The 16,611-nt window shown below is 37.3% G+C and overlaps 1 protein-coding gene across 3 annotated transcripts in view; it reads left to right on the top strand.

The window, feature by feature from the left end:
- LOC132551283 (trinucleotide repeat-containing gene 18 protein-like) overlaps positions 1–16,611 on the top strand; it is a 61,301-nt gene that overhangs the window by 17,539 nt on the left and 27,151 nt on the right. For all 3 annotated transcript variants that reach the window (XM_060215408.1, XM_060215410.1, XM_060215409.1), the window contains exons 3-6: positions 6,719–6,835; positions 11,148–11,318; positions 13,339–14,040; positions 14,320–15,330. In XM_060215408.1, the coding sequence (XP_060071391.1) occupies positions 6,719–6,835; positions 11,148–11,318; positions 13,339–14,040; positions 14,320–15,330 (2,001 nt within the window). The remainder of the gene's footprint in view (positions 1–6,718; positions 6,836–11,147; positions 11,319–13,338; positions 14,041–14,319; positions 15,331–16,611) is intronic.

Raw genomic sequence — 16,611 nt, forward strand, 5'->3', positions numbered from 1 at the left:
TATATGGTTGTTTTCTTTATATATCTGTCGTAGATCGAATCCTGGCAGTGAGCCATGGTTTGAGTAAAATGATAATACGTATGTCTGGGTGCTTTGTACTTATCATAAAACACGAATTACATGCATTGTAAGTAGAGCGATAATGACAGCATATGAGCGCGGTTTTATAACACACACAAGCTTTATAGCATAACCAGAGCCATCAATGCACATTATTCACACCTACTTGTTTTCCAAACATCAATGCGACTTAGTGAAAATCAAGAAACCAAAATAAAATCCTATTGAACAAGTCATTTCGTACAAAACTCACGTTAATTAAAGCAAAGTTTACCTGTATAAAAAGACTACTCAGGTAAGTTGATTTAGTTGTAATGAGATGCATTTTTGTATTGATTACTTATTTTAAGAGGGCTGGACGACAACAAGGCAGCATAGATAAAAGTTATTAGGCTTTATAGACTGTCTAAAACTGCAGTCGTTAAACAGGTGAGGACAATGTAAACTTGATGAGCAAAGCTTCACCGTGCATATCAATCAAGACATACTGATATCAGTTTAAAACGACGACGGTAATTTTGAATACTGAAATGAGACAAGGGAACAAATTAAAGTAAATGAAACGAAAATATTTTCTGACTTGAAAACAGAGGATGTAATCAGTGAAGTAATAAAAAAAACAATACAAGCCACGCAAAAGAAAAAAACATTAATGGAAGATAAATTTTTATACCCCACTTTCTAAGATCTGATAATTGACAATGAACTGAAAGCCTGTTTAAGCTAACACAATCATACTGGAACTCTAAGTACATTGAAAGATGCACAGAGGAAAGAGCAAACAGATATCATTAATCATAACACTTTTTCAGACAGTGCATAATCAAACAGAAATTGTTTCGTGACTAGTGTGTAGATATAGACTCAAGGACCTATAAATACACACTGGGTATTTAGGATACATGCATACAATGACTTTCGATGGTATATAAGGGTGTCATATTCCAAATATCCAATGTCTATTTATGATGCGTAATTGATATAATAGTTATCTATTGTATATTTAATTCAAACATTTTTATATAGTCGTTAATAGGCATAACTATGAATGTCATCAATACATGTCTGTCTTGTTGTCTGGAGGACCGTCATTTAGTTTGAAGGTCCTTACTGCATACTCCTATCAAACATATGAATAATTAATCAGACGTGGCAATGTTTGGTTATATTAACTATGTTTACAGCAGTGTGACTAATCGTTCTGTATCTGCCATATTTTCTCATAGAACCATGCAAGAACATTAAAATTGAAAGGGTCGTCTGTATTGGATGCAGATCGGAGTGGCATTATAATTGAACCCTATAACGATCAGAGAGGGGTCTTTGGTAATGATGATGAAAGAACTTGTAACATGAAAAAGATATATGAATAAAATATTTAAAAAAACTATCATCTATCAAGCGATATTAAATAACATGGAAAAAATATTTAGAAAAAGATTTTTTTATGAAAAGTTAGATCTAAACGAACGTATCCCATAATTATAAAATTTCTTACTAAATGACGATCATGTTTTGATCCTTTTCCTCTACCCCCACCCACATTTATGAGGAACGTAAAGAGTATCAAATTGTGTTATAAATGACGGGTTTGATCATATATTAACTAGGTACAAGAGACATAGCAGTGTGTAAAGCCATCCAGCATTAGGCTTGTCAACAGATACTGGCACCGCGAACAGCGGTGTACGTCATCTATTTTCTGATCACGCTTGCCGGAAAATCAAGATGGAATCCTCTCCCACAAAAAGGATCTCAAAAACAAATACGGATTAAGGAGATAAATTGGTGCCATCTTATCGTGTTATTCAGGTCAGACTTGCTTAATGGTTTGGTTGTGATGTTTATGATGAGGACATATTTCACGCCAGGAAACAGAAAAGTCACAAATCACTACTGTCTGCATATAATTACAGCGAAAGGTACACGGGAATTGCCGTTTATATCACCCTAACTGACGTCATATATTGCTGAACAAATACGAAATAGAGACTATTCCGTATCTAGGCAAGGCATGTCTGAATCGTGGTCACTGTTTTAAACCTTTTCAACTATTTTCATTACACATGTTCTAGATATCAAAAAGTACACATAACAAAACTCGCGAAAGCTGATGTTTGGATGAGTAATCCACTGCTGGAACTCCGGGGAAGCTGGTATTTCAAAGTAATGCGCGTATAATTCCGCCCACTGGCAAAGCTGGACTTTTTTCAATTACTCCTGACCTTACCCGGAACACAGATAGTCGACTTTATTTTCAGAGAAACTTGAACACTCGACCAAAAGGTGAAGTACATTTTGTTTTTCTCTTCGTGTAAACGGGATCCTTGACTCAGTGGTTGATGTGGTGGGTGATTCTGGAAAGATAATTTGTAATAATTTTTTTTCCGAATACGAGCGGACATATGCTGTTGTTTACAGTTGTTTACAGTAGTAAGCTTATTCTTGAAATAATTTCAGATGGTTGTACTGAGAGATAAAGTTTGGACAAAGATGTGTTGACCTGTGTATGCATATAGCAATTAATTAGTAATTTATTTAGAATTATCATTTTCATCTTTCTCATTTTGTAAGAATTGTTGGTTTGTTTATGGTGTTGATATTTAAAGAATTAAAACCGGAAGATTAGTTTTAAGTCTTACTCCTTGCTTCCTCATTCAGGATTGAGGGTCAGTAACGCTCAGATTTTGTTTTGTTTTAAAATATATTTTATTGTCATGGAAACGACAAGGGGGTTAGGTATAAATAATTTCAATTTATGAAACATCCTCTCCCGGACATACAGTAAAGTCAAAACAACATACAACAAGCCTAGGTAGGTACACTTAATTTGGAACTATTCAAAATTTAACTTTGTGTAATAATACTTGAACGAATAATTCTATAAGCCGTCGATATTATATTTCATTTTAAACTGTCGACAAAACCTCAAATCTGATCATTAAATATATATGTGACAAACCCTTGTAATGCTTTTATATGTATTAACTTCTTTTCAAAATATACTTAATGTCGTTCGTGAAATTTCTGGTATCTGACGGCGGAAATTTGAATTATAATACTTCTGATATTTATACTAAGGTTAGTCCAAATGTCAAAAGGCAACTTCCGCCGAAGATGTAGCCTCCGCAATCTTTAGCCCCAGAGATGTCGTGTCCGTTAGATGACGCTGTTGATTATGATTAAGCCCCCACTATGCTGCAGTAATCAGTCGCTCGTACACTTGTCAATTAAACTGTCAAACCCGTGAATACACATTCCCGTTTTAAAGGGCTGTATTGAGTAGACGTATTCTATAGAAACCTTAAGTATCTGTACCGACAACATCACAAGCTATCCTATATTTCAGCAGACTGACATCTCTCATATGGTAAGTAAATTATATAATTCCGTTACAAGCTTAAAATTGTATCGTTTTTGTTTCTTTATCCATATTCCTCATTATGGAACCACAGACTGGCCATATAGAATACAAAATTACCAATCTTTAAATAACTTTCAATTTTCAATAAAACTTTCGGGCCTCTCTGTCGCTGGAGAACACTTAGTACGCTTTAAAAAAGTATATCCAAGATCTAGGAATAAAAAAGTGTATCCGTGCATGTCAACGAATGACAAAGACGAAATAATTTCGTCTCTGGTGTAACAAAAAGTTCTTCTTTGAAGCTAACTTCACAGCAAATATATCAACAGAACTACAGAGGTATATATCTAAAGCAATTGAATTTCTCTAGGTTTTTTTAATCTCTGGAATCCTGTAAAGAGAACAGTATTCTTTACTGAAATTAAATGTAGTAACCTTTTGAGAATGAATTACTTGTACAGAGAGCGTCAGTTCATTGATAAATACAGACATAGCTATTCCGAGTTTAAGTCGAAACAAACTTCCTGGCGTGTTATTTATTATTGTTAATTGAAAATTTGAAAACTTCCACTGTCAGCATTATGTTTTTGGACCTGTTAAAAATTATCGAGAAAAAGTCCCAATCAGTTGATAGTTTAACATCATGTTAAGCATAAAAACAGATACCGCTCAAACCCAGGCACTGACTTTTAATACAGTTTAATACGGCACTGAAAATTTCCGTAATATAAATCTCGGATTATTGTATTTCTGAAATATTAATTGATGTTATTTAATTATAAAATCCGTAATCAACAAGTGATCGATTTTATTTGTTTCAAATATTTTCTCTGACCGCATCGTTATGTATTTTTTTTTTAAAAATATCATAATTATTTGTCCACAATATATAAATAGATAATCGTGAATTCTGCAAGGGATTAAGTCTACTGTCAGTGTAATGTTTTCGTTAATATATTGATATACCCCCATTGACGTATGACCTTTCTGAAGTCTGATTTATACTCCAAATTGACTGAAATCATTTTCAATGAAGGGTTAGAAATATAGCCTTATATAATCTGTGTTGCCCTCATTCCTTGATAGATCTTCTACAATACCCATTCTCTTATCTATAAAGACTTGTGAAAACATTTAAAAGTTTTTTTTCTCTATTCATACTAAGTTACCGTATAAAATATGATCTACACCACTACACCCATGTTAAACTCTACAAACATATGATTGTGTGATTCCAACTCCCGGAAATACAAAGATGTAACATGAAGTATGGTTGTTGATATTTACAAATATAATGTTTATAGATGGCATGTCCAACCCCTGTTTGTTGTGTAACCCTTTTCATACATCTTTTTACTGATTTTGATCTTCCTGCAAAATTTAGAGGAGAGTGAAATCGTCACCACATTGATTAAAGGAGACATGACAGAACAATCTGTGAAACATAAAACGACTTGTCTGTTGATGGAATAGTGGATTATATATGTAGCATGAAAAGTGATATACTTTAAATAATGTAATTACTATCAGGTATTTTTGTCCATATGATTTTACATGCAATCGACGCCTTTTAGGAATCCCAGAGGCTGGTAGTTTCCGTAAACCGCTTGGATAATGAAGGCTGATTGTAGGACTGATTGTCTCTGTGTGGTTCTTTGACACTGATTGTTTCTGTGTGGCTCTTGAGGACTAATTGTTCGTGTGTGGCTCTTGGAAAAATATTGTTTCTGTGTGGCTCTTGAGGACTAATTGTTCGTGTGTGGCTCTTGGAAAAATATTGTTTCTGTGTGGCTCTTGAGGACTTATTGTTCGTGTGTGGCTCTTGGACACTGTTGTTTCTGTGTGGCTCTTGAGGACTTATTGTTCGTGTGTGGCTCTTGGACAAAGATTGTTTCTGTGTGGCTCTTGGACACTGTTGTTTCTGTGTGGCTCTTGGACACAGATTGTTTCTGTGTGGCTCATTGGGACTAATTGTTTCTGTTTGGCTCTTGAACACTGTTGTCTCTTTGTGGCTCATGGACACTGATTGTTTCTGTGTGGCTCTAGGGGACTAATTTGTTGTGTGTTCCTCATGGACACATGTTGTCTCTGTGTGGTTCTTGGACACTGATTTTTTCTGTGTGGCTCTAGGGGACTAATTTGTTGTGTGTTCCTCATGGACACATGTTGTCTCTGTGTGGCTCTTGGACACTAGTTGTTTCGGCGTAGCTGCCGTTGACTGACTGTAATCTGTAAAGACTTTGGTTGACTCTTAGAATCTGATATCTGCATGGATTTTCGGGATTGGTCGTTACGGTAAGAATAATGAGGCCTACTAGTTCTTCTCCCATAAAAAACAATCCCGAAAGATATCCACGGAGAAAAAAATAACGCTATGTTAAGGTAAGCATTACATTAATTAGATCACGAGTAAAAAAGTAGTTATTCTGGTATATAAAAGCGAACATAACATGATGACCGCGGAGCCGTGCGATCCGACAGCAGACATAATGTCACAGATTATGGAAAACTTATCTCATGCCACAGACCATTTCTCTTCTCCGTCCATGCGTCCCAGTGGCACTTGAACGTCAATGAACCCGCAATCTTGGCCGGGTCACCGGGATGTAATTTTGAAGCAGACACACTTCCGACTTTCACCATTCTGGAGTCCTTCTGGTACTCGGGTCACGGTCACTACATCTAGCAACTAAAAGATACAAATGTTTCTTGAGTTCCGCTAGCAAACGTCGATGGTTTTCCAATTTGGCAGCGTTTTATCTGCCCTGTAGCTCCCCCGACTCGACTCCAGTTGAAGCCGGATGTAAGACTACACACACGCATACTGTTCTGATGTAGAGATTAGAGAAATTACAAAAATATATAATGAAGTGTTGTGTTTTTGTCCACATTTGTTGTAAACCCATCGACATTTACGCATTGAGCACTACCAGATTACGACAATTTCCCCCTCTATACTGGTAGGGATCCTGGCCTTGCAAGTCGTCGAATGTGTGTAATGTTCCTGCCAATCTCCTAAAGCTCGACTCGCAGTACTTGTAAGCCGCACACTAATTGGCTAATCGTCTCTGCAGTTATTTGTTTTAAATTTTATTACGGCTGTCGTAAATTGTCAGTCGTGCTGCCATCATGTGCGTATTACGTCATCGGGTCGAACATTCCGATCCTTGTCGGCCTCGAGCACTATGCATGAAGACGCTTGGAGGTACTCCCTCAACTCCATACTCATGAATACACCCTACACAATGTCAGGTATTTGTGGGGATTAATGGTGCTACCGGTTTGTGTTGACAGGTGGCGGGTACTCCATGATGTCTAGCTTTCTATCGTCCGGAGGGGGAGGAGCGCCAATGGGGGACCACCTTAAAGCCATTATCCCGGACTTTCAGTATTGGAATAACCCAAGTGACGGTAAGTACTTGTCCTGAAAGATCACGTGTGTCTAAGCGCGTTGTTTCCAGACAATATCTACGTTCCTCCTACAATTCTTTAGACCTTGGATTCAAACTGCCAGTGTGTGTTTTTTAGTAATTGGGCTTCCTGCTGACACAGGACTGGGTTGACATCTTATTAGCAATGACCTGATTGCAGGTGTGAGAAGCCCGGTTCGAGGATGAGCACATTGATAGCACTGTACTTGGCGACCATTTTGGAGAATATATCATGACTGACATTGTATTAGGTATACAAGGTCTCGATCAACACGTGAATAGCAATGTATTAGCGGATCACTTCAGTGCAGAAATGGCACTGATGACACAAAATAGGATTTATTCCTCAGCAACCCATCTTGATGATTAGATTAGGACTTTTTTATAACCTAAATTTCATTTTCATAAGCAATGTTAATTTGAAAACTTGACGAGAAGTTGTTAATACGGATGATGCAGTTATAGCATTGACATTGACACAGTCATACCTAAGAGATTGACATATTCCAATAATGTATACAGTCCTCTTTACGTTTATGTAGAATTCACGATGTGGTAACAACAGGACATTGTTTGTATACAATAACATTAAAATATGCAGGGATATATAAGTACGCACAGCGCACCTATCTGCATCCCATTTACATTGCACTGATATTCTCAGAATACAATGTACATATTTACGAATATGTGTTCATCGTGATTACAGAGATAACGCAAAAGTGATGTATGGATTTAATTCACACCAGGTACCATGGGGATTCAACATTACCGCGCCACACACGACGCCGTTACCGTTTTGAAGCGTACATGCTTTTCTCCCCATTGGGGGTATCATCTGGTTCAATGGCACAAAATCCACAACACGTTGACGGAAGTCTTTACCGAAACGACTCACCAAGATAAAGAAAATTTTTAGATGTTTTTCGCTTGAAAATATCTTAATAAAAGAATTAATTTATTTACTTTGATGATCGTGTCTGATATCTTAAATATAGCGTATTTGATTTTTTTTCTTATATTTTATGCAGTGTCTAGTAGAAAGTTATAGGAAAACTACACAATGTCCATTGTAAACAATCAAAGACTATCGCACACAAAGACATACGGACGTGATTTCCTCATTGATTCCACGCTGTGTATTTTCCTCCATGTCACTGAACACATTAACTATGCTACGGAACCCGCTGTAAGGATCACCTGACCACAATATGAAGACACACATTGATAGGATTCTGATACTTTAAGGTCAATAATCATCGCTTGGTTTTGGTTAAACTGATTCCCTTTAAATTAATTTAAGTTTAACTCTGTTTTATTGTTCTGTTAGATAAACAAACCGAAACTAAGGACTCGACTAAAATCAAACTAAATAAAATAAATTAATTAAAAGTGCGTTATACTTTGTTTATTCTGTAACTAAGTATATAGCATTAAGAATTGATATCCACTCTAAGTACCTCTGAAAGATCAACATGCTATTTTGATTTGCTTCAGTGGCCTCAACAATTAAGATCCTAACAGCTGTTTGATACCATTTAATTCAGGGATGACTCTATTGTGTCTATTTTATACTTTTTTTATTCTGGAAAATGCAATTCACTTGCGTGCCTTTTGTACAACCCTGCATATTGTATTCAATTATTCTGTTCACCTATTATTCTATCTGTGATGAAAAGAATAATCCTACCTTAAACCTCAATTATGAAATATACCTGTGTCACTATATGGTGCAGTTAATCATGGAACATGTTGTGTACGATGTCCCTGTGATTTAATAATAATGTTGACGGATCGTATCACTGTCAGTGATTAATATGCCAATTTAGCGAGACTAGATCTATATGTAAAATAAGTGTGACATATTGGTAAAATATGCAGTTTTGCATGCGTGAAATACAGCTTCATATAACTACTGGCTTACGTAACCAATTATCTTACAATATTAAACTGACTTACGTAACTAATATTCTTACAATATTATACTGACTTACGTAACTAATATTCTTACAATATTATACTGACTTACGAAACCAATTATCTCACAATATTATACTGACTTACGTAACCAGCTCTCCTACAATATTATACGGACTAACGTAACCAACTGTCCTACAAAATTATACCGACTAACGTAACCAGCTCTCCTACAATATTACACTGACTAACGTAACCAGCTCTCCTACAATATTATACTGACTAACGTAACCAGCTCTCCTACAATATTATACTGACTAACGTAACCAGCTCTCCTACAATATTACACTGACTAACGTAACCAGCTGTCTTACAATATTATACTGACTTACGTAACCAGCTCTCCTACAATATTATACTGACTAACGTAACCATCTCTCCTACAATATCACATTAACTTTACCACAATATTACTATAACTAAGGTGACATGCCCTTCCACAAGCTCTCACTGACTAATATAAGCAGCCGTCCTACAACATTCTCCCACTTAGTCAGAGCGTTCTGCAACTTGAAACTGCAAAATAGTCACAACTTAAATTTGTTAACATTGTTTACTTATTCTTCTGCACTTAACTGAATGTATGATAATTTTCTCTGACATCAACAAATATTGAAACATGTCTAAAATGTCGGTAAGCACGTGGGTGTTAAATCATCATATGAACTAATACGGTCAAATGATAATGCGTCATTATATTTCATAACTGTAATTGTATAATTGCATTAAATAATAAGGTTTATTTAAAATAATGTTATGCTCATTTACCAGCTATCTTAAAATATGTCACGAAGATTTCTATCGGAATAATTTATCGTTCACTTAGATATGATTGCTATGGTTATATTTATAAACAAATATAGTAAGTTTTACCAAGTATACTTTAGGGTGGGCGTCGTGTGTCGATCTACGATGGGGGTTTGACTGTTACCCGAGTACATTATAGGGTGGGCGTCATGTGACGTTCTGTTAATTGGAGTTTGACGGTATTACCTGAGTATACTTAAAGTTAAAGCGTCGATATGACGTTCTACTGATTGGAGTTTGACTGTGTTACCTGTGTATACTTTAGGGTGGGCGTCGTATGACGTTCTATTGATGGGAGTTTGACTGTGTTACCTGTGTATACTTTAGGGTGGGCGTCGTATGACGTTCTATTGATGGGAGGTTGACTGTGTTACCTGTGTATACTTTAGGGTGGGCGTCGTATGACGTTCTATTGATGGGAGTTTGACTGTGTTACCTGTGTATACTTTAGGGTGGGCGTCGTATGACGTTCTATTGATGGGAGTTTGACTGTGTTACCTGTGTATACTTTAGGGTGGGCGTCGTATGACGTTCTATTGATGGGAGTTTGACTGTGTTACCTGTGTATACTTTAGGGTGGGCGTCGTATGACGTTCTACTGATTGGAGTTTGACTGTGTTACCTGTGTATACTTTAGGGTGGGCGTCGTATGACGTTCTATTGATGGGAGTTTGACTGTGTTACCTGTGTATACTTTAGGGTTGGCGTCGTATGACGTTCTACTGATGGGAGTTTGACTGTGTTACCTGTGTATACTTTAGGGTTGGCGTCGTATGACGTTCTATTGATGGGAGTTTGACTGTGTTACCTGTGTATACTTTAGGGTGGGCGTCGTATGACGTTCTATTGATGGGAGTTTGACTGTGTTACCTGTGTATACTTTAGGGTGGGCGTCGTATGACGTTCTATTGATGGGAGTTTGACTGTGTTACCTGTGTATACTTTAGGGTGGGCGTCGTATGACGTTCTATTGATGGGAGTTTGACTGTGTTACCTGTGTATACTTTAGGGTGGGCGTCGTATGACGTTCTATTGATTGGAGTTTGACTGTGTTACCTGTGTATACTTTAGGGTGGGCGTCGTATGACGTTCTATTGATGGGAGTTTGACTGTGTTACCTGTGTATACTTTAGGGTGGGCGTCGTATGACGTTCTATTGATGGGAGTTTGACTGTGTTACCTGTGTATACTTTAGGGTTGGCGTCGTATGACGTTCTAGTGGCCCAAGAATTTTTTTCCGGCACATAGTCCTATTGAAAACAATTCCTACATATATTATTCACTTTTTGATGATTTCATTATGTCAGAAATGGAGGCTACAGACTACCTTTCATGTATTTGGTTCTGTTTATATAGACGTATATAAATCATAGATATATAGAAGAATAAAAAATTGGCATTGAGGAACATATTGATACTGTCAAGTAAAATTGCGATGAATACATTTTTTCATAAAAGTTGTGTATATTATTAAGATGATATTAAATCAAGTTAATTTTATACTACAGGTTGTGCGAGGTATATTGTGAACAACAACACAATATATTCTTCGCCTTACCTCAACTACTTACCTGCCACTGAGTCTCTGTCTCTGTTTGCACATAATGTGGGTGTTGTGCCTCCCCCCACTTCCGGTCCAGCCCCAATCAGCTACCACCGGATGTATGACCTGCAGAAAGGTATGCTTTATCATATGGTTAACTAGCTTCTAACAATTCACCGATATATTTTCTATCCATGACAAAATCAAATAAAACGAACAAAAAAGAGCATTTATGATAAACGAATGAGGTTAAAATCTTAAATCGATAGAACACAAACAAAACATACACAAAAATAGTTAAAGTACATTAAATTGTCGCATTTGCTGATATATCGTGCTTGAACAGATGTTGCGTACTCTACCAAGCACCTGTGCCAGCCATACAAAACAGCAGGTAAATAAATTACCCTCAATAATTAATCATTTTCGATGTAAGTGGGTAATTTGAATACGTCGGCGACACATGTGAAGCTGCCTAAAACCTCTTCATATGACAGGATCAGTTATAGCATACTTAATGTACGACAGACTGATAGCTACAACCGAAACACGATCAAACGAATTGATTCAATCTGCAGTTATACGTAACCCGAACACTCGTATCGAATTGTCTGTACTGGGCAACGCATATACGAGCCAGCATTCTCTGAATGCGGGACCTATTCATTTAACCTGGCACGTTTACTTCGTTTCTTTAAATATACTTGAAACTGAAATGTTGCTGTTAGACTTATCGGAGACAATGTCTGGTTTTGTAAATTTCAATGTACACGAAATGTTTTGTGGACACACTTCGTGAGTAATCAGTAACAAAAAAAAACCGTTTTATTGACTCTCCTGTCGTCATGGTACCCCAGAATCTGCCGTGACACGGTTATCCTCGCAATAATTTGCCGCAAAACAGTTTGTTTTCAAACCACCAGAGAAATGTAGGAATATAGTCCTGTATGGAGAACCTGTTATAACCAAATTAGTTTCAATCCAGTGGCAGAGAGTGACGCACGACCATGGTACACGATGGTAATCATTCTAACGTTTCAGACAACCTCACGTCGTCGGCATGGCGACGGAGGGTTACTTTAGAGACGTGGTCTGGGCTCGTTACCTCCTCCTCGTCTGTGGGTCGACGGACCAATTTGTGTCACAATGTCACACAAATTGACTGACTAGTTTAAACTGATGAAGTCGGTATGTAAACATTATGTACCGACACTCTTCATAACTGGAACTCATCACATACTTAATGCTATTTCATAGGACCACGCAGAGTTAGACATATAATATATCTAAGCGGCAGATTAAGTGGCCGCTTGTCTGACCATCGGTCAGGGAATAAGACACAGGTGACTCAAAACGAATCTCTCATGGCAAATGATGTAAGGACATTAACAGGTGGTGAATTAATTTCTGATCAACCATGTTCACTTCACCACACTTAATGACAGATCCAAAAACAGTCATCCCGTAACATTTTAGACATAATCATCGCGTGAACAATATCCATGATATTCTCTAATACTTAATATACATGTAATTTAAAACGTCTTGAGGATGTTTCAACCAAAATTACCTGTTATCAGCCTACAACATAAAACACAGATTTTTAATGAGTAGAGGAGCTGTATAATCGAGGTAGACGTCGTCATCAGAGATAGTACCTTAGCATAAAAGACGGCGGGGATCTGGACATATCGCGAATACACATACTTAGAATTCGTTTCAGACGATACCTTCAAAGTTAGGCTTTCATTGGCCAAAATATGTTAATGTTTAGTATATAATATTTAGTTAAATCACTTTAAGTTGACTTGGCTCGGAAAAACAGAACACTTTCTGCATTGATGCGTATGTTATGTAATATACTAATGAAATAGTATTAGGTTTTGTGTGTTTATTTAACTTGCTGCCTTACGACTCATAAGCATTCATAACAAATAATTGATACATAAGTAATATGAAATATAAAGACATTATATCATCAAGCGTAATATTGCACGTCGTATTTAGTATAAATTCGCTGTTGTTATCATGTACACGATAAACAATTATATGGAAGATGGATAGCTCTTGTATAGTTACTTTACATCAGTGAACATTGACTGACACAGGCGAGAAGAGAACAGAATAGTATAACGATGTTAACATTTCTCTTACAGAAGCGCTTTACAACGGTACGCCTCACGTTCCAGGAGGGCCTGCGCTTTTCCAAACCTCTTCCGGCATTTCCCCTCCGTCAACACGAACATCCGAGTCGCTCACTCATTCCGGGAATCTAACCGTCAAAAAAGAGTCTGGTCGACATGGAGATAGCAAAAGGTCATCGGAAAACAAACATGTAACAAAATCGCTTGACTCACAAAAGGCACTAATAGCTACAAAACATTCAAAGGACCATGACAAAAAGAGTGATTCCAAGAAATGTCCGGATAAGACGGAAAAGCTCAGTGATGTTAAACAAGAACATAATAAAGCTAAACAACAGGACAATGGCAAAGAAGTTGTTGTGACCACGTCTCTGTCACCAAATAGTCAGCCTCACCCGAAAGCTAAATCAAATTCTACTTCCCCAACACGCGCTCATATAGACAAACGCAAAAAAGATAAAGATATTTCTCCATCACGTGATGAAAATGAGACGACTTGTGATAAGGACACTGACAAATCGGAATCAATTAACAAATCGGACGATAAAGTTGAGTCACCAAATTGTAAACATATTCATGAGAATGAAAAGGAATGTAAACAGAAAGTTGTCCCTACTCTTACAACTGTCACCATGACTTCCGGTCAAAGCGTGACGTCACCACAATTAAGCCCGAAATCCGTCGGTATGATACCCCCGCCAATTAATAGAGGAGGTAAGCATTTATAGAACAGAAAATAGAATTGGCTAAATGTACCATGAATCGATAAGAAAACATGTTTATCATTTCTATTTTTGAAATGGGCAAAAAATACATGAACTTGTGTTATTTTGGGATATACTTTTATGTCAACATTACATTCTGTGGAAACCGGATAAGGGAAACTGTATTTTGTTCAGTTGATTATTATCATTCAGAATTAAAGATTAAACGTGAAACATAAAAAGCAGGACTTTGTTCAGTTTTTACACGTACCTTTTTTTCCTTATGTAGGTATCTCCCCGCAGGCTAGTGCGGTGCCCGTTACTTGTGACGCCCTCACATCCACAACATTTTCTCTGCCATATTATCATTCGATTTATTCACATTCACAACCCAGTATTCCTGATGGGAAGAAAGTACATGCGCCAACCTTTACACCGGAAATAGGAACGTTGCCAAGTGTGGTTGCTATGACAACAATGCCCGTTCAAACAACCGCTTGTGATATGAGAATAAAGAAGGAAAGAGGTTCGTATTCCTGTTGTAAGGACAAATGTGCTACTAGTGTGTCTCCTTGTGCTGTTACTCATCAACCATGTATGTCTCCCTCAAAACCAAGTCATGACAAAAGGGAGACCACTCGACAATCCAGAAAAGGCTCGGACGGAAGGGATGCGAAGTCCAAAAAGGCAACCCCTAAGATGTCTGAGGGGGGAGACAAGAATTCTAGGTCTCCAATAGGTTCTGTTGGTTCGTCTCAGTCAAGTATAACCCCGGTGATACAGGCAAAAAGTGCTGTCGTTACAAAATCTAACAATGTAACAAATTCTGCGACAGTTCTTGGCAAGGCTGCGGAAAAGGTGAAACCAATGGCAACCAAAGAACAACACGTGGTTCCTATCCGACCTACAGCGGAAGGGTTTGTTAAACCACTCAGTTCTGACGACACAAAGACAACAGTGAAAGGGGTTGTCGCAACTGTAGAGGTAACGGGGTCTAAGCGTGTCACAAACAATGACGCACCTTCACCAGGTACAGCGGATCCATCCAAGTCTACCTGCCAAGAAAAAGACGTTCCTGTTACATGTGTTAAAAAGCAACAACAGTGGCTGGCAGACGAAGACAATACAAAGACTCGAAATAACTCGAAAACCGAGAGTGCAGTGAAACCGTTAGCTCGTGGAGTGCAGCAGTGTAGATCCAAGGAATTAAAATCCAAACTTCACGAAAAAAGCATGCGTTCGCGGGAGTCACGACGAAAGTGTGATGGTCATGGAAAAGAGGATAGCTCGTCATCAATAGGTAAACATTTGATATCTTCTATAAATATCATACAGCTTTAAATGTTTTGAAGATCAAGTCGGAAAGACAAGGCACTTTCGAAAAGTTTGCAAATTTTGATACTTCAGCCTGAGATTTTTTGAAATGACTTTTTTTCCTCGTAGAACTAAATAAAGCATATTGAAGAGTATTTTGTGTAAAAGCCATGCAAACACATTACCTGTTGTAAAGGTAGGTAATTAGACAAATGTGCGACGTAGTCAAATTTGCGAAATCCAATCCAAGTAGCTGTTTTTGCAATGCAGTCGCACATGTGTATCTTTTCTGTGGCAGGTATAATATATGAAACCCGTCTTCTATAGGCATACCATTTTATTTATTTTTTTCTGAAACAGACATACCACTTTATCTATCTTGTATAAAAATGCATACCATTTTATCTAATTTGTATAAAACAGGCATACCATTTTATCTATTTTGTATAAAACAGGCATACCATTTTATTTATCTTGTATAGAACAGGCATACCACTTTATCTATCTTATATAAAACAGACATACCACTTTATCTATTTTGTATAGAACAGGCATACCACTTTATCTATCTTATATAAAACAGACATACCACTTTAGCTCTGCAGGTAAACAGTAAAAATTGTACCTGCTGTTCCCGTTGCATAATCGTAGGAAGCGACTAAAGTTTTTTTTTTCGAGACTTCTTTTCCTCCTTAATCCGTTTTCACACTCATATCTCTCCAGTCAATACTTCTCTCTTGATATTAGTGTCGAGGTCGGACAATGGTATGAAGGTAACAGATTCTCTTCCTTGACCAAGGCAAACTGTTCTTTGCTGGACATTCCACTTTAATGAAGCCGTTAAGTCTGGTTAATCGATGTCGGTGTAATATAACCTGTAGAGTGTCTTGATGCCTTGTCTAGATTATGATATTTCAATGTCAGGACTACACCGTAAAAACGTTCCGGAGTGGTCTATCATCCGCGGACATGGAAATTATGTCTTAAATCATTTAAGTTCGCTGTAGTTTCGAATAAGCATTTTTCATTTCATCTATTTGAAGATTCTTAATTCAAGTCAAGTGTGGCAGGTTCATTAGACTGTGAATGTTGTAAAGACAAGCAAAACCAGGTATCCACTAGAGATTGCCGAAAATAGGGTCAGTTACTAACGAAATCACTAGAGATTGTCGAAAATAGGCCCAGTTACTAACGAAGTCATTAGATATTGTCGAAAAAAGGCCCAGTTACTAACGAAGTGGGTTTAAAATATATCTTGTTGAAAGGA

Source organism: Ylistrum balloti, unplaced genomic scaffold, assembly GCF_031769215.1.
Source record: "Ylistrum balloti isolate Yb309-2 unplaced genomic scaffold, AGI_CSIRO_Ybal_v1 Utg370190, whole genome shotgun sequence".
Lineage (NCBI taxonomy): Eukaryota > Metazoa > Mollusca > Bivalvia > Pectinida > Pectinidae > Ylistrum > Ylistrum balloti.